This window comes from Erythrolamprus reginae, chromosome 7 (assembly GCF_031021105.1).
Source record: "Erythrolamprus reginae isolate rEryReg1 chromosome 7, rEryReg1.hap1, whole genome shotgun sequence".
Lineage (NCBI taxonomy): Eukaryota > Metazoa > Chordata > Lepidosauria > Squamata > Dipsadidae > Erythrolamprus > Erythrolamprus reginae.
The window spans coordinates 15,363,102-15,382,429 of NC_091956.1; the positions used below are offsets into that span (position 1 = coordinate 15,363,102).

Consider the following 19,328-nt stretch of genomic DNA (forward strand, 5'->3'; position numbering starts at 1 on the left):
TTTTTCGGGGGGGAGTTCTCGATTTACAATCGTTCCTTTAAGCAATCGTTCAAAGTCGCAACGGCACAGAAACAGACAACATAGAAGACTGACGGCCGAAAAAAGACCTCATGGTCCATCTAGTCTGCCCTTATGCTATTTCCTGTATTTTATCTTAGGGTGGATCTATGTTTATCCCAGGCATGTTTAAATTCAGTGACTGTGGATTTACCAACCACGTCTGCTGGAAGTTTGTTCCAAGCATCTACTACTCTTTCAGTAAAATAATATTTTCTCACGTTGCTTCTGATCTTTCCCCCAACTCACCTGAGATTGTGCCCCCTTGTTCTGGTGTTCACTTTCCTATTAAAAAAACTTCCCCCCTGAACCTTATTTAACCCTTTAGGGCCCGTTTCTTAACTTGAACATTTCCAGCCTCCGGAGGACCTCTGGTGATGAAGGCCATTTCCCGACTTCTGGTTGGACCGGAAACCCTGCTTTTTTGCTCTCCCCAAGCTCCAAAGTCTTTCTACGTCTTTCTGGTGAGGGCAAAAATGGCCTGTTTCCCAACCTGAACGTTTTGGCCTCTGGAGGACTTCTGTCGAGCAAGGAAGGCCATTTTTGCCCTCCCAAGGCTCCTAGAAATGCTCTGAAGTTTGGGGAGAGGAAAAAACGGTCATGCTGGGAGTGGGGGGGGCCACATGTGTATTTGCCGGGGGGGGGGGCATGGAATCATGGGTGTGAGCATGCGTGTGCTCTCCTCCCTGTGCCCCCTCCCTTTTGGCAAGCAAATCAAAAAAAGTTCGCCATCACTGGGCATGTAATCGGAGTTATTTTATTGACTAAAGAGTTAATAGAATAACTGGGTTATTCAATAACAAGGGACCTTGGAGGTCTTCTAGTCCAACCTTTCTCAAAACAGGAAACCGTATTCCATTTCAGACAAATGGTTGTGCAGTCTCTTCTTAAAAACCTCCAGTGTTGGAGAATTCACAACTTCTGGAGGCAAGTTGTCCCATTGATTCATTGTTCCAACTGTCAGGAAATTCCTCCTTAGTTCTAAGTTGCTTCTCTCCTTGTTTAGTTTCCACCCGTTGCTTCTTGTTCTACTCTCAGGTGTTCTGGAGAATAGGTTGACTCCCTCTTCTTTGTAGCAACCCCTGAGATATTGGAAGACTGCTATGGTGTCTCCCCTGATCCTTCTTGTCATTAAACGAGACATACCCAATTCCAGCAAGTGTTCTTTATATGTTTTAGCCTCCAGCCCCCTCTTCAACTTTATAGACACTAGGTTTCGCCTGTCGTTCTCGCTGTGTCCCATAACTGGCTAAAACATTCCTTCCATTTTCTCCACAGTCAAATCCAGTAAGTTTGGAAGCAAAGACGATGGCGCTAATTCCAAAGCTGCTTTGCTTTCCGGACCCCCGGGAGTAGGCAAAACCACGACAGCATCGCTCGTTTGTCAGGTGAGTTGTGTTTTCACACAGGCGGAAGAGGTGGGAGATCGGATCTGCGTGAAATGGGGTTATTTTGTTTTGTGTGTGTGTGTGGGGGGGGAGACTGAACACTTAACAAACATTTGTTAAGAAATGTTTTGCCCCATTTTACAACCTTTCCCGCCATCCTTGCTTAAGTGAATCCTTGCATTTGTTAAATTAGTAACACTAACTGTTGTTAAGTGAATCTAGCTTGAATTTGCTGGTCGGAAGGTGGCAAAATGGGATAGAAACATAGAAGATTGACGGCAGAAAAAAACCTCCTGGTCCACTTAGTCTGCTCTTATACTATTTCCTGTATTTTATTTTAGGATGGATATATGTTTATCCCAGGCGTGTTTAGATTCAATTCCTGTGGATTGACCTATCATGTCTGCTGGAAGTTTGTTCCAAGCATCTACTACTCTTTCAATCAATAATATTTTCTCACGTTGTTTCTGGTCTTTCCCCCAACTAACCTCAGATTGAGCCCCCTTGTTCTTGGGTTCACTTTCCTATTAAAAACACTTCCCTCCTGAACCTCATTTAACTCTTTAACATATTTAAATATTTCGATCATGTCCCCCCTTTCTCTTCTGTCCTCCAGACTAGACAGGTTGAGTTCATGAAGTTTTTCCTGATATGTTTTATGCTTAAGATCTTCTACCATTTTTGTAGCCCATCTTTGGACCGGTTCAATTTTTCAATATCTTTTTGTAGGTGAGGTCTCCAGAACTGAACACAGTATTCCAAATGTGGTCTCACCAGTGCTATTTACAGTGAGATCACAATCTCCCTCTTCCTGCTTGTTATACCTCTAGCTATGCAGCCAAGCATTCTACTCCCTACCGCCTGACCGCACTGTTCACCCATTTTGAGACTGTCAGAAATCACTACCCCTAAATCCTTCTCTTCTGAAGTTTTTCCTAACATACAATCACATGATGCTGCAACTGTCATAATATGAACCAGTTACCAATCATCTGAACTTTGATTATGTGACCATGAGGACGCTCCAGTGATCATTTTTCAATGCCAGTCACTAATCTGTTTTGGCAGGCCAAAGTCTCTAACTCCACATAATTGCTTTCTGCCTGACACTAATATTGTTTGGGACTTATTACGGCTGTGAATGAACATAACTCATAGCCATTAAAATAAAAAGGGGGGTTTTGGAACCACAGACATTTGTGCTTTATTATTTATCAGGAAGCCTAGGTCAGAACAGTTGCAATCACGAAGCCAAGATGAAGACCTCAAGTGTTGTTTGTGTCTTGCTGCCTTTGTGTCTCTCCACTGACACAATTAATACCAGTGGCTTAATTTGAAATCGTTTTCAACAATCAAAATTTTATTTTATTTATTTACTTTATTAATCGGATTTATATGCCGCCTCTGTCTGAGGACTCGGGGTGGCTTACAACATATAAAAAGACAATGTACATGGAAATCTAATTAATTAAAGTTAAGAGTTAAATCTAAAAACCAGAAAGCCAATTAAAATGCACACATATCCATTCAGTCAACAAACCCACCATACATTCATTGGCCAGAGGGCAGTGTCTAATGACCCCAAGCCTGGTGGTATAGATGGGTCTTTAGACTTTTACGAAAGACAAGGAGGGTGGGGGCAGTACGAATCTCTGAGGGGAGCTGATTCCAGAAGGCCGGGCCCCCCACAGAGAAGGCTCTTCCCCTAAGCCCTGCCAAGCCACATTGTCTAGTTGATGGGACCTGTAGAAGGCCGACTCTGTGGGACCTAACTGGTCACTGGGAGTCATGCAGCAGAAGGTGGTCCCGTAAGCAATCTGGTCCCATGCCATGTAGGGCTTTATATGTCCTAACCAACACTTTGAATTGAATCCGGAAACCAATTGGCAGGCAGTGCAGACCAGGGAGTGTTGGAGAGATATGGGCATGTTTGGGTAGGCCCATGACCGCTCGCATGGCTGCATTCTGCACAATTTATAGTTTCCAAACGCTCTTCAAAGGTAGCCCCACGTAGAGACTTTGCAGTAGTTGAGCCTCAAGGTGATAAGGGCATGAGTGACTGTGAGTAGAGACTCCCTGTCCAGATGAAAATGGCCTGTCATCTAGTTTTTTTCATTGCTCATCTGAAACAAACAACGTGCCAAGGGGGTAGATCGGAGTCTTTGTCAGCCTGTAAAAATTAGCCTGTGGGCAAAGATGTGATTAATGTCCTTCTCCCAATACTGTTGCCTCATTGTTTACCGAAATCAGGAACTTGGTTTGAGTTACGTGGAGTTGAACGCGAGCGACACCCGCAGCAAGAACAGCCTTAAAGAGGTGGTGGCCGAATCTCTAAATAACACCAGCATCAAAGGATTCTGCTCAGGTATCTTCATCGCTGCGGGATTTTGCTTTTCATTCGAAGTTGGAAAAGCTAAATGGAGGCGGGTTGTGTGTGTGACCCTGTTTGGGATTAAATGGCAGCTAAAGCCCATAAGACCCTCAAGAGTTCCTCGTTGAGAGAACTGCTGGTTCAACCCTGCATATTGTAATTTCGCGTCAAATAGCAACAGGAGTTCTGCAGCTGCGTCTTTGGTTGTGTTGTGGTTGGATCATAGCCAGTGATAACGGATTTTGAGCCAGAGGAGCTGGGTCCGTCCAAGCATCGGAGACCTATGTGGCTATCGGGAGGATTCAGACAGTGATGGGGGAAGGAGAGATGGAAGATGAAGGTTCTGGAGAGATAGAGGTGGAGGCCCCTGCAATGCTTGTGAAACCCCCAGCTAGGGCCTTGCCTGGGTCAGATGAGGAGAGGGTGATTAATGATCCAATCCTGAATGTGTGTGTGTGTGTGTGTGAAGGATTAGGGAGAGGCAGGAACAGCTGTGCAGACGCAGGAGGCGATCTTAATCACAGTTGAGAGTAATAGGGAATTCTGCAGCGTGCATAAAAGGGGAGTGTGCTTTGCAGGAGTTATCGTTCGTGGTTTAGCAGAGAAAGAGAAACAGATCCAGAGTTTTCTCTAAACCAACATCCCTGCTTTTTGGAGAAACCCAGCCTTTGGACAACTGCTTTATGAAAGACTGTAGCTATTGCAAAAATAGTGAACACCCTTGCTTCAGCCCAGTTTGTAGATATTATTTACAAACCGTGGGGTTGGACCTTGGTTATTGGCCTTGAAGATAACTCAGACTCTTTGCCAGTAAACATACATTCTTTTGCTGTAATTGCGGCTCTCAGCCAACCTTTTAATGTAATATATTTTTGTGTTTCTGAAATTTCAGTCTGTGTGTTTGACCTTAATTACTGTTCAGCTGTCACGCCAGGCAGAACAGGTCAATAGTCTGATTTCTGTGCCATTTCTTTCGGTTTCCCCTGCTCCATCCTTAGGGGCGTCGCGTTCCGTCAGCGCAAATCACGTCCTTATCATGGATGAGGTGGATGGGATGGCTGGCAATGAAGACCGAGGTGGGATACAGGTAAGGAACGCATGACGCCGACATGTAAAGGAATGTTTATACTGAACAGCAGCAAAAAAAATCCAACTTGCTTTAATTTACCTGTTTAAAAAATCTGGGAATCCTTTTGTTTAGGGTATAAAGTTTTTTATTTTTTCTCCAAACATACATGAATAAAAACACAATATCGATACCTAACAATATAATATATATAAATTTTCTTATCTAGTAAAAAAATTATGGAATATTTTAAATTTCTACTTTCATTAAAACTACATAGCTTCATCGCTCCAACCATTAAGCAAATTGACAAATAAAAATAGAAAACTTATATTTGAAATACGTAGTATAAATCTTAAACTGCTTTAGATTTGTGTTACATAATTATCAAATGCTACCACCATTCTCTTTTTATCATCCGGGTTCCTACCCATCCAATTTCTAATTCTTTTGCATCACTTTCAAAATACTTATCTATTTTAACTATTTTAAATTTAATTCATAAATTTCCCCCCAAATTTTATAATATTTCGAATCTTCTTTAATTCTCAAAATAAGTTTATTCATTTCAGCACAGTCCATAATCTTAACATCTCTCTTTCTGTCGGTATTCTATTCAACTTCCAATTTTGTGCATATATAATTCTAGCTGCAGTCACTATATGAATGATTAAATACGTTTCTTCTTCATTAAATTTTCTTGGTAAAATACCTAGCAAAAATATGTGTGGAACTTGTATAGAAGCCAAAAAATACTGGACAGAAATTCAACATTGGATTGAGAAGATATTAAAAAAAGATTTATTTTTTTTTTAAAATAATCCTTATTAAGTTTCTACATATAAAAATAGATAGAAAAGAAAAACAATTTAAACAAACAACATACAAAGAAAAAAGAAAGAAAAAAGAAAGAAAATGGACAGACAGATTAGCATATAAATTTAAACAACATATAAAACATTCAGTTTCAGTGGTGTTCTATATATGCATATTTATAAATAACTATAAATAATTAAAAAAAGATTAGTGAACTAAAATCTGGGAATCTTAATTTTGTGACAGCATTTTGATCTGCTAGATCAGTGATGGCGGACCTTTTTTTGCTTGGGTGCCAAAACGGTGCATGCGATAATGCTCATGTGTGTACCCCTACTGATAATGCCCTCTACCCCTGCACATGCATGTACAAACCCCCACCCCGTGATTCCTACTCCCTACGCATGTGCACAAACCTCACTGAAGCCTCCAGACTTCCAGTTGTGCCATTTTTTGCCCTTCTCAGGCATCAGGAAAACATCCTGATGTTGTGGTTAGCTCTGGCCCAGCTCCTGCCCCAAGGACTGTGGATGTGGGGGAGACATCCACATGCTGCAGGCCTGTTTTGCCCCCGGTGGAATCTGCTGATGAAGGCTTCTCTGACCAAGAAGACATGAGTGACAGGGAGGAGGAGAGTGTGGCAGACAGCTCAGAAGGAGACCAATTATCTAGCTCCTCCTTGGATTCGGAACAAAAGTTAATGATACAGCCACACATGTGGAGAGCGATGCATAGGCAACAACAACTGAGAGATTATTATCAAAGAAAATGAGGCCACCTGTGGTTGGGTGGGGCTGTGGTAATTAGTGAGGCTGCTATAAAGAGCAGCCTGTGGGTTTGGCCATTGTGGAGGATTCTCTGATTGTTGTGTTTCATGACTGCTTTACTGACTTGGACCTTTCGTGTGCTGCTTTTTCCCCGCTTTGAAACTAAACCAGGGAAAAGTGTGTTTCACTTTGTGAAAAAAGGACTGTGAATTGCCTCACAGCTGCAAGCTAAGTATCACAGAACTGATAAGGGACTTGTACAAATTACCAGTTTGTTTGGAGACAGTGCTCTTTGCTATACCAAAAGAGGGCTTGGTTTAAGTGAATTTTCATTATAAAGAACATTGTTTTGAATTTTCAAACGTGTGTGTGTCTGAAATTTGTACCTGTGAATTTTTGGGAGAATTCTACCAGAGAGCTCGACAGAACACCTGACGTCTGGGGATGGCGAAAAATGGGCCCAACAGGCATACCAGTAGTTTGTTTCCGAGCTTCTGATAAGCCCGTTGGGTCTGTTTTTTGCCATCCACAGACTTTGGAGGCTTTCTTGAAGCTTGGGCAGGGTGAAAACGGCCTCCTCTCCTGCCCCTCCTGGAAGGCTGAAAATCAGCTGGCCGGTGCACACATGCGCTTTGGCGCTGATATAGGGCAACGCCACACATGCCATAGGTTCGCTATCACGGTGCTAGATCCTGTTCGATGCAGACCGGTTTGTTGAGTAGTTACCACAGTGATTCGTAACTTCATCATTTTTTTTCCTTTTGCAGGAGCTAATAGACCTTATCAAGCACACCAAAATCCCTATCATTTGCATGTGCAACGATCGGAACCATTCCAAGATCCGTTCTCTGGTCCACTATTGTTTTGACCTTCGTTTTCCAAGGCCGAGGGTAGAACAGATCAAGGTAAAGAACCCTTCCCAGACTCCCAGGACACGGAAACCATCTTTAAATGCGAGCCAGTTGCCAAGCATCCAAAATTAAATTGTGTGATCATGTCGGGATGCTGGAACAATCGTTAAGAGTGAAAAAGAGGTTATTAATCACTTTTTTCAGAGCCATTGTAACTTCCGAACATTCACTAAATTGAACTGTTGTAAGTCCGAGGTCTACCCGTAATGAAAAGTTAGGGGCCGGGGCAGTAACAGAAACCTGCAATTTTTATTTTTGCAATTTCTTCCTGCAGCCATAGACAGTAGAAGATTTGGACTTGTTTCTGTATGTTCATATTTATGCATAAATGCATCCATTTAATGTAAAAAGAAGATATTTGTTGACATTGAGGTAATGTTGCCTGTTTCCAACTCTGTAAATGACGATGCTCTTGTCTCCTCTTTAAATCTTTTCTCTATTTGCTCATACGAAACAAATGGCTTTTGCAGGGCGCTATGATGTCCATTGCTTTCAAAGAAGGATTAAAGGTTCCGCCGCCGGCAATGAATGAACTCATTCTGGCAGCTAATCAGGATATCAGACAGGTGGGTCACCTAACAAGACTGAATCTACAATCCCTTTTATAGTTCTAAGATGCAGCGTGCCCAGCAAACCCGCAAAACAGGGAAATCAGGGAATTATCAGGGAAATCGGCAGTTCGGGAAATATCAAGGAATTCGTGAAAAAAATCGGAATAAATCGGGGGGAAAACAAACTATTAAAATGTTTAAAAGTCAGGGAAAAATCATGAAAATAAAATGGATCGCGCTGCCTGGCAGAGTCAAGCAAAAACGAGCATAACTTTGGCAACAACTTGCTTCCTCAGCTATTGATATTTCTCCACGGCTTAGCCATTTGGTATGACGTCATCTACGAATGTGCCTTAACTAGATCGCAAGTTACAGGGAAACATCAGGGAAATCAGGGAATTTCAAAATGCTTTCCCCCGAACACCCTGTAGATGAAAGAGCTGGAGGCAGGGGTGAAATGCTCCCAGTTCGCTCGTGCCTGTCGGTCATTGGAGAGCCGGTCGCGAAGGCAGCGCAAGGCTCCACCCACCCACCTCCATTTGGGGTCTTTTACCCTCTGCACATGTGCAAAGCATTCTGGCAGGCACGACTTGAAGGCAATTGGAAGCAGAATCGTTGACCAATTAGAGGAAAGGAAAGGGGGATTGATTGAAAGAAGGATTACAGTAGTACCTCTACTTACGAACTTAATTCGTTCTGTGACCAGGTTCTTCAGCAGAAAAATCTGTAGGAAGCAGCAATTTTCCCCATAGGAATCATTATTATTATTATTATTATTATTATTTATTAGATTTGTATGCCGCCCCTCTCCCTATGTGCGATTGGGGAAACCACAGGGAGGGTGGAGGCCCTGTTTCCTCCCAGGAGATTCCTAGAGAGGCCCCACGGAGGCTTCTCCCCACTTTTCCGGCCCTGTTTCCTACAAGGAGATTCCTAGAGAGGCCCCACGGAGGCTTTTCCCCACTTTTCTGCCCCTGTTTCCTCCCAGTAGATTCCTAGAGAGGTCCCACGGAGGCTTCTCCCCGCCTTTTCTGGCCCTGTTTCCTCCCAGGAGATTCCTAGAGAGGCCCCACGGAGGCTTCTCCCCACTTTTCTGCCCCTGTTTCCTCCCAGGAGATTCCTAGAGAGGCCCCACGGAGGCTTCTCCCCACTTTTCCGGCCCTGTTTCCTCCAAGGAGATTCCTAGAGAGGCCCCACGGAGGCTTCTCCTCACTTTTCTGCCCCTGTTTCCTCCCAGTAGATTCCTAGAGAGGTCCCACGGAGGCTTCTCCCCGCCTTTTCTGGCCCTGTTTCCTCCCAGGAGATTCCTAGAGAGGCCCCATGGAAGCTTCTCCCTGCCATTTCCGGTTACAGTTTCGGAGGCTTGGGTTTGTAAGTGGAAAATGGTTCTTGAGAAGAGGCAAAAAAATCTTGAACACCTGGTTCTTATCTAGAAAAGTTCGTAAGTAGAGGCATTCTTAGGTAGAAGTACCACTGTATGTTATAAAATAAAATAAGACCAGCAGGAAATATTGATCTGCAACATTAGTTTGTCAAAAGAATTTGTCATGTGGATTTTACCTTAGTCAACAGGCCTTATGAGCGAGCCTGAACATTTGTGTTTTCTTTTTTGTTGGAAGGTGTTGCATAATCTCAGCATGTGGTGTGCCAGAGACAAAACTTTGACTTATGACGGTGTCAAAGAAGATGCCAGTAAAGCCAAAAAGGATATTAAGCTGGTAAGTTTGATTGAAGTCCCTTGTCCGTGCAACACACTTCAGGAGGGGTTTTGGAGACTTTTAGAAATCCTTCCAAGTTTGAAATGACTCGTTTAAACTTTCTTCAAAATGCCCTAAAGGAACACCTGTAGTAGTCTCCCAATACAAGAGTATTTTAAGTCCACAATACTTCTAAAACCAGCAGAATTAAAACTAGGATTTGATCTCAAAGCGGAACTTTTTTTGAACCCTCAAGTGTTTTAAATTTGAAACATTTTCCATGCCGCTACTAAAAACCCAGCAGTACCTAGATATAAATCACATTTTTAAAAAAACTAAAAAACTATAGACCACCTAAGAAACGACATAAAATTTTGACAAAGCTTAAGAACATTTAGCAAAGAAGAGAACGAAGTCCATGCTTATTTGATGTGTTTGGAAATGAGACATAACTGTAATACAAGCAAGGGCGGAAAATGCCACCCTTGATAACGCAGAAAATGTGGTTTGCACATTTGCAGAGAAATTGGTTGTTCACTTAAGCAACCAGTGCTTTTTAGACAAAGATGACTATATGTAGTTACGTGTGCATGTTCACAACCATGCTTCTGCATGGTTCTGGGTTGCCATTTTGGGCTTCACGTCTCGTGTTTTTCAGCCTCCAAACGCTCCATTTGAGAGCTGTTCAAGGTTGCGGGAATCACTAAGCCATATTGCCTCCCGAAAACACGACGTGACAGCCACAAATGGGGCGTGCAAAGGCCTAAAACGCGATGCGTGGAAGCGGCAATATCCTTTGGCAATCCCAGCAGCCTTGAGTAGGGCAGCTCCATCCCTGTATCCACACCCTGGTTTAATTTCCCCCCCTGGAGTGGGCAGGGTCTTAATTAGGGCTTATTTTGGGGGTAGGGCTTATATTGGGTGCCTGTAAAAAATCCAGATAGGACTTACTTTCTGAGTAGGTCATATTTTGGGGAAAACACGGTTAACAGCCCCTTAGTTCCAGCTCACCTGTTGTAAGGGGGGCATTTGATACAAATGCCAGCATATCTGACCGACAGGTTTGCGTGTCACTTCAGGCGCATCCGATCCATCCTCTTCGTCGGTTTCCTGAGTGACTCTTTTTTCTCCAGGGTCCTTTTGATGTGGTGAGGAAAGTTTTCGCCAAGGGAGAAGAGACGTCCCACATGTCGCTGATAGACAAGGCAGATCTCTTCTTCCACGATTACTCTCTGGGACCCCTCTTTGTGCAGGAAAACTACCTCCACGTCAAGCCCGCCGCCGCTGGGTGAGCTGCGACAAAGAGTTGTGGGTATTGAAGCCCGTTTAAATAAATGTCGGCCTGAACATGAGCTCTCTTCCCTCTTTTTCAGAAACAACTTGAAGAAAGAACTCCTCTTGTTGAGCAAAACGGCCGACAGCATCTGCGATGGCGACTTAGTTGACCGCCAGATTCGCGCGAGACAAAACTGGAGCCTTCTGCCAACTCAGGTTCTCCTGCTGCCTTATTCATTTTATTTATTTGTTTAATTAGATTTCTATGCCGCCCTCCTCAATTGACTCAGGGCAGCTTTACAACATCATAAATACACATACGAAATGTGTAAGGAATCTAATATTTAAAAATCTAAAAAATTCTAAAACGCCGTTACCTAAAAACCCAATCATCCACGTTCATCCAACTGAATTTAGCCATTCGTAACATCGGCCGGAGTTGGTTCTTAACACTTAGCATCCCCCGTGCCTGCTGACAAAGATGGGTCTTCAAGGCCTTGCGGAAGGCCAGGAGGGTGGGGGCGGTACGAATCTTCGGAAGGAGTTGGTTCCAAAGAGCTGGAGCCACCACAGAGGAGGCTCTTCTTCAGGCCTCACCAGGTGACATTACCTGGAGAAGGCCGACTCTGTGAGACCTGGCCGGTTGCTGAGATGCATGAGGCCGAAGGTGGTCCCGTAGGTCAGTGATTTTCAACCTTTTTTGAGCCGCGGCACATTTTTTACATTTACAAAATCCTGGGGCACACCACCAACCAAAAGGACACAAAACGACACTCTAAGACACTCTCCTCTCTTTTTCCATCCCTGTCCCCTCCCCCTCTTGTGTGTGTGTGTGTGTGTGTGTGTGTGTGTGTGTGTGTGTGTGTATACATGTATACATGAACCATTTCCAAAAACAGGTGAGGGCTGGTGTTTTTTCTCTCTTATTTTTTGGGTGCTTTTTATCATATGTTTTAAATCAAGAGTCACTTCTCTCTCTCTCTCTCTCTCTCTCTTGTTTCTCTCTCTTTCCTCTCATTCTCTGTCTCAATCATTTCCTCATTTCTCTTTTTTCCTCCCCTCTTTGCTCATTTCTCTCTCTCTCTCTCCCTTCCTCTCCTTTTCTCTCTCTCTCTCTTGCTTGCTTTCTATCTCTCTCTCTCTTGCTTTCTCTCTATCTTTTCTCTCTATTGCTTTCTTTCTCTCTCTTTCTTGCTTTCTTTCTCTCTTTCTCTCACTCTTTCTTTCTCTCTCTCTCTCTCAGCAAAAAGTTGTGAGACCAGAACCTGAGCTTCCTCCTTCACGGCACACCTGACCGTGTCTCGCGGCACACTAGTGTGCCACGGCACACTGGTTGAAAAACACTGCCGTAGGTAATCTGGTCCTAAGCCATGTAGGGCTTTATAGGTCATAACCTATAAAGCCATAGCCTTGTTCTGGGTGTAGTTTAAATGCAGTTCAAATTTGTTTCTTGCACAAATAATCACACAGTTTTCTTAAAAGCCAGCTTGGTTTCATTATTTATTTCATCATCAACATCATCATTATTATTATAATTTATCAGATTTCTATGCCACTCTTCTCAGATGATTCAGGGTGGCGTTATTCATTATTTTCCTCTGCAAAACCTGAGGGATTTATCTATGCGGCTAGTAGGAGTCGACAGTGCCCCAATGGCACAATTTTATTTTTATTATTTTTATAAATAACTCGAGGTGGCAAATGTACCCAATGCTCCTCCGTTCTCCTGTTTTATTCCCCACAATAACCCTGTGAGGTAGATTGGACTGAGAGAGACTGACTGATCTAAACCCATTCAATTGACTTTCATGCCTGAGGCGGGGCTAGAACTCACTGTCTCCAGGGGATAGGCTCAAAGACACCCAGCCAACTTTTATGGCTAAGGTGGGACTAGAACTCACTGTCTTTTTTGTAAAAGTTTTTTCTTCGCAATTTACATATATATTCAAGCATATACCTTAAAATATTATCAATAACACACATAATCCGAATCCAAACCAATAAATCATAGTTCCCTCTAAGCTGAGCAGTGAGCAATCGCTCACTTAAACATCATCATCAACTCAGAGTTTTCCAAACCTGCCCAGAAGCCGAGAGGGAAAGAGTGAGAGGGAAGGAGAGAGAGAGGAAGAGAGGAAGAGAGAGAAACAGATAGAAAAAAGAGAGGAAGGAAAAGAGAAAGAAAAAGAATGGGAGTAAGGAAGAGAGAAAGAAAATCAAAATCTAGTTTGAAACTAGCTCAACTATTTAAGTGGCATTTTGATATTGATAGAGTTGCCCTATTATGAGCTCACTGTTATACACACAGTACAGTATTTTATTTTGAAATTCTCTGAGGCAAAACAGGGTGGGTTTTTTATTTGTTTGTTTGTTTGTTTGTTTGTTTATTAATTATTTCTGTGCCGCCCAGTCCCGAAGGGACCGCCGCTCAGACACTATACTTTTCCGCCCACCCCCCCAAAAAATTAGAGGGAACACTGCAATAAATTATATATTTTTATCCAGTCATAAATCAATATCATAGTTTGCACCTATTTTATGCTGTTATTTATCATCAGTCTGTTTTTCTTTACACTCCCCCTATCTCTCCTTCCTCTACCTTCTTACTCCTTCTCTTCCCCTTCCTACTTCCACTACTCCCTTCCCTTCTACTACTTCTTTCTCCATGTTAACCTTTGCCTGAGTGATTCTAATCCTAATTCATTTTATATTTAACAAACTGATAACATATTCCCATACATCTTTAAACTATTGGCGTCTCTTCTAAAATTGTAATTTTTTATGTCATTTCGACACATATAACTCTTTATTCTAGGTATATACTATTGTTCTAATGCTGCCTCCTGCTTTTTGTCGCCTCTAATTTTCATCTTTTTCCAAATTAACCGCTATAGCTTAATATTGTCTCCTATGCCTCTTAATTTTAAGCTGCATTCCTAAATGTGCTAAAACCCGTTTCCTTCCATTTCCAGGCAATTTATTCAAGTGTCCTGCCTGGGGAGTTGATGAGAGGCTATTTGCAACAATTCCCAAGTTTCCCAAGTTGGTTGGGTAAATTTTCATCCACGGGGAAGCACGACCGCATCGTACAGGAGCTTTCAATGCATATGAGTCTCAGGTAATACGAGCACTACAGTTGATCCCCAAAATTTCTGTTGCTAAGTGAGGCAGTGATCTTTGCCCCATTGCAAAGGTGTTGCTGGCCAGAGCTGTCACCTGATGCGCAAGCAGGAGTTGGGAGATCAGGAATCCCAGAGTGGTACCCTTGCCTAGCTTGAGAAAGTCCTTCAGTCGCTCATGCCTGAATCCCTTCGTGGCTTCATGCTTGCAATCGCCTGGACGTGGCGCTGTCCCTTAAGACCACGTGGGAATCATGTGGCCGAGAATAGAATTCTTCATTGGCCAAGTGTGATTGGGAAAAAACTGTTTTTGTGTCTGGTTGTCTTGGTGTGCAGTGCTCTGTAGCAACATTTTGAGGGTAGGAGTTGAAATAGTTTATGTCCAGGATGTGGGGGGGTCAGTAAATATTTAAATATTAAACATTGAAATGTTTAATGTAAAAAGAAGACATTTGTTGACATCAAGGGGTCAAGTAAGCAATCAGGAAACAATCAATATTAATAAAAATCTTAAGGATGCAAACAAGTTACAATCATACAGTCATAAGTGGGAGGAAATGGGTGATAGGAATGATGGGAAAAAACTAGTAGTAATAGTAGTGCAGACTTAGTAAAATGTTTGACAGTGTTGAGGGAATTATTTATTTAGTAGAGTGATGGCGTTCGGGGGAAAAATGTCCTTGTGTCTAGTTGTCTTGGTGTGCAGCGCTCTGTAGTGACGATTTGAGGGTAAGAATTGAAACAGTTTATGTCCAGGATGTGAGTGGTCGGTAAATATTTCCCCCGCCCCCGGAAGGCAGATTGGCAGCAATTCTTTTTTCTGCAGTTCTGATTATCTCGTGAACTCTGTGTCCACACTCTGTTCCCACTCTCTCTTATTTTTAGTTGCCCGCCTTTAAAACTGATAATTAATTATATTAAATCAAAAGTGTTTTTTTACAGCCCTCTCTAAGCGGGAGTCTTCAGAGAGGGGCGGCATACAAATCTAATAAATTGAATTGAATTGAATTGAATTACAGAGTCAGCATAATTGCCCTCAACAATCTGGGTCATCAGTTTACCCACCTTGGAAGGATGGAAGGCTGAGTCAACCCGAGCCAGTCAGAATCGAACTGCTGGCAGTTGGCAGAATTAAGTCTGAAATGCTGCATTCTAACTACTGCGCCACCACGACTTGGATAGCAATAGCACTTATATACTACTTCACATTGCTTTACAGTCCTCTCTAAGCGGTTTACAGAGTCACCCTCTTGCCCCCACAATCCGGGTCCTCATTTTACCCAACTGGGAAGGACGGAAGGCTGAGTCGACCTTGAGTCTGGTGAGATTTAAACTGCAGGCAGCCGGGAGGCAGCAGAAATAGCCTGCAGTACTGCACTCTGACCACTGAGGCACCCTGGCTCAATAAAATCATTTTTTCTGTTAGACAAGCATGCCGTCTCCCCAGTGATCTTCCTGGCATTCCAGAAGGCTTTAAAGACCAGGTTGTGCTCCCGGATACTCAGGTTAAGGTGGTTCAGATTATGTGTGGCTGTGGTTCACTGAATCTACCATCCTTCCTGGCCGTTTCTTTTTCATTTCGTAATGGGCGCATTCCTTTCTTGTTTTATTGGCTGTATTGTACATCCTCCAGAGTTGGGAGTCAGACGGCGCTTACGGCAAAGTCCAGGCCCATTCCAGCTCCTGGTTAAAATACCTTTTTTTTTCTCTCTCTCCCCGCAGAACGCACACCAGTAAGAGCGCCGTAAATCTGGACTATCTGTCTTATTTGCGGGATGCGGTGATGAAACCGTTGACTTGCCAAGGCTCGGAAGGAGTCCGGGACGCTGTGGCCTTCATGGATTCTTACTGCTTGTTGAAGGAAGATGTCGAAAACCTCATGGAGGTCACCACTTGGGCGGGGAAGCCCAGCGTGTTTTCCAAATTGGATTCCAAGGCATGTGATTGGTTTGTCCCTGCCCGTCAGTGTATTTGGCTGGTTTCTTGAAAGTGGAGCTTTGAACCAATAATCGTGTTCAAAATAGATAGCCGGCTCCCGAGAGATACAGCCAACGCAACAACATATGCAGATTTTGAAACCCAGGCGGTGGCGGCGTTGACATGTGTGGTTAATTGATGCAGAAAAAAGTGTGATCTTTCGGCCACTTAGAACATCTGGCGTGTTACATCCCTTAGTCCCCAGAATAGTATAAACACTGGCTTGTAAAAGGCAAAGCTGAACTCTAAGCTAGGGGGTCAAACTCTATTTCATTGTGGGCCACATCGGAGCCAGTATTGGGTCTGGAGAGGTGGGCTTTCTGGTAGTGAAAATGGAGCTGTGCGCACAGCTCTGCTGGAAGGTGGGTGTGCGCCCGAGCGAGACTTTGCTTCTGCGCATGTGCAGGAAACAAAATTTCATGAGAGGATGCACGGGCGCAGGAGATTTCAGTGATTTTTGGCATGCGCGGAAGCAAAAACCCCACCAAAATCTCGCGAGTGCGCGTGTCCCCTCGCGAGATTTTGCTCCCCGCACAGAAGCAAAATCTCGCTCAGGCATCCAACCACACCCATTGGAGACAGGGAACGGTGCGCAGAGCGCACCATTAGTGGCAGGAGCCAGCAACCCTTCACTGATCAGTGCTATGGTTGACCTCAGGGGTTCTGGGCGGGCATGGCCAGCTTGATGTCACTCACTGGGCGTGGCTGACTGGTTAGGCGTGGCCAGCTTCACGCCCCTCCCCAACCACGTTTCCTGTTCGCATTGTGTTTAACATCCCTGGTCTAAGCAGATCAGAAGGTGGTTTTTATTGATTCTCCAAACAGTAAAGTGGGAGCAATATAGACACCATGAGAAAGTTGGTTCCATAAAGCCGAGGCAGTCACAGAGAAGCCCCCCCCCCCCCCTGTACTCCTGCGAACCTGTATTGCTTGATTGACGGGACCCAAAGAAGGCCAACTCTGTGTGATCTTATTGGTCTCTGGGAGGTATACATACCCTGTTTCCCCCAAAATAAGACATTCCCTGACAATAAGCCCAATTGGGCTTTTGAGTTCATGGGAATAAAGGCCAAGTGCTTATTTCAGGGTTCAAAAATTATAAGACAGGCTCTTATTTTCAGGGGAACATGGTACGTACATACCTACATATTTTTATATACATATATATTTATCTCATTCAGATAAATGACCCCTTACCCTCTACATTAGTATCACTTTCACTTCTGCATGCATGGTCAAGGGCAAAAACATGTGCTCGTAAATGTGGACATCGGTCAGGAAACAAATTTATTCCCATTGTATTTGCAAAAGGCAACTGCCAAATGAGGAGTTGATGTAAAGCAATTTGCAATAATTGCTGAACCAAAAATGGGATCTTGTTTATTTATTTATTGGATTTATATGCCGCCCCTCTCCGAGGACTTAAAAGTCTTAATTGCTTAAAAGTCTTAATTGGTTTGGCCTCAATAGGTTAAATCGGCGTTCACGCGCGCCTACAATAAAGTTGCACATCTCACACCGTATTCCCTGCAAATTGTGACGAAGTCAAAACGAGCGGGCTCATTGGACGCGGATATCAGCGAAGAACTGGAATCGAATGAAGCCGAGGCCGAGCGAGGGAGCCTGGAAAGCGACGCAATGATTAAGGTACCTTGGCAGCGCATTTAAATATGCGAATTCACAGGCAGTTCTCGGACCTCAGAGACGTGTTTGAACTTAAAACGGTGATTAATAAATGGGCCTTGCGACTGTTCTTCAAAGTTCCAGCCGTCCTAGCATAGAAACTGTTTTACAGTTGACTTGAAGACCGATCTGTACAATGTTTTTGAATAGGGTTTTGGTTCTAGATTAGTCAGTTTATTTTCCCCCACTTTTTTTTTACTGTTATCGTCTCCCCCTTATATTTTGCTTGGATTTTACATCCATGCCCTGTGTGATTTGCTATTTGTTTGGAAACGTTAGATGTATATTAGGATGTCCCTTTGGATTTTTTTAGTAAGCTGTCAAAAAAGTTAGCATAGTTCTAGGCTGCATTAATAGAGAGATAGAATGAAGATCACGTGAAGTGTTGATAGCACATTATAAGGCCTTGGTAAGGCCACACTTGGAATACTGCATTCAATTTTGGTTGCCACGATGCAAAAGGGATGTTGTAGAAAAAGTGCAAAGAAGAGCGACAAAGATGATTAGGGGACTGGAGGGTAAAACATAAGAAGAATGGTTGCAGGAACTGGGCATGGCTAGTTTAATGAACAGAAGGACATGATAGCAGTGTTCCAATATCTCAGGGGTTGCCACAAAGAAGAGAGAGTCAACCAAAGCACCTGAGGGTAGAACAAGAAGCAATGGGTGGAAACTAAACAAGGAGAGGAGCAACCTAGAACTAAGGAGAAATTTCCTGACAGGGAGAACAATTTACCAGTGGAAAAGCTTGCCTCCAGAAGTTGTACATATTCCAACACTGGAAGTTTTTAAGAATATGTTGCATAACCATTTGTCTGGTGTAGTGTAGGATTTCCTGCCTAAGCAGGAGACCTTCAAAGTCCCACATATAAATATGTGGAAGAGTTTACAACTGAAAAATGAATTAGTGAGTTAGCTAGAGGCGCTGTGATTCAGTTTGCATTTTTTTAAAATGTATCTTCTTTTTGACAGAAAAAGACCAAAACTGCCAAGCCACCAAAAGCAGAAATGAAGGAAGAAAGGAAAAAAGGAAAATCAAAGAAAAAAGCTAAATAAATTATCTATGCAAGCTTCCTGTTGGACTGTGGGCACAATGAATGGTTGGGGAAACTCTGCACCAATTGCCTTGCGAACACTGCACAGCAACGGCAAATATATACAGTATGTAAATCGTCTTTTTGCAGAAAAAGAGGCAAACAGAATTTGTATTGTTTGATTCCTGTAAATATAGAAAAAGGCTCAGCTCTCTGGTAGAAAGAGTCCAAGCTGCTAGTGCTTCCCTTCACATTATTTTTTTAGAAATGCTCATTATGTTCCTACCCATGTACATAACATATAATGACCCAAACCCTAAGCAGTTACTCATTTTTGTATATGAAAGTGCATCACCGCGTAAAAGTTGCAATAAAACTAGTTTTCATATTTTTAACCAGTATTTTGTCTTTAAATGCATTGCATGTTAATGGAAGTTGTCTTATATACAGTGACATCTACCTACAAACACCTCTTGGCCTCTTCTCAAGAACCATTTTCCACTTACAAACCCGAGCCTCCAAAACTGTAACCGGAAAAGGCAGGAGCCTCCATGGGGCCTCTCTATGAATCTCCTGGGAGGAAACGGCCGGAAAAGGCGGGGAGAAGCCTCCGTGG

At 43.2% G+C, this 19,328-nt stretch overlaps 1 protein-coding gene across 1 annotated transcript in view; it reads left to right on the forward strand.

Moving 5' to 3' along the window:
- Positions 1-19,107, forward strand: part of RFC1 (replication factor C subunit 1) — a 57,074-nt gene extending 37,967 nt beyond the window's left edge. Inside the window, exons 14-25 of the mRNA XM_070757114.1 lie at positions 1,336-1,445; positions 3,696-3,810; positions 4,815-4,903; positions 7,233-7,370; positions 7,847-7,942; positions 9,547-9,645; positions 10,758-10,912; positions 10,998-11,115; positions 13,872-14,017; positions 15,741-15,954; positions 17,466-17,642; positions 18,651-19,107. Coding sequence (XP_070613215.1) covers positions 1,336-1,445; positions 3,696-3,810; positions 4,815-4,903; positions 7,233-7,370; positions 7,847-7,942; positions 9,547-9,645; positions 10,758-10,912; positions 10,998-11,115; positions 13,872-14,017; positions 15,741-15,954; positions 17,466-17,642; positions 18,651-18,734 — 1,541 coding nt within the window. The 3' untranslated portion in view covers positions 18,735-19,107. The remainder of the gene's footprint in view (positions 1-1,335; positions 1,446-3,695; positions 3,811-4,814; positions 4,904-7,232; positions 7,371-7,846; positions 7,943-9,546; positions 9,646-10,757; positions 10,913-10,997; positions 11,116-13,871; positions 14,018-15,740; positions 15,955-17,465; positions 17,643-18,650) is intronic.
- The last annotated feature ends 221 nt before the right edge of the window (positions 19,108-19,328 follow it).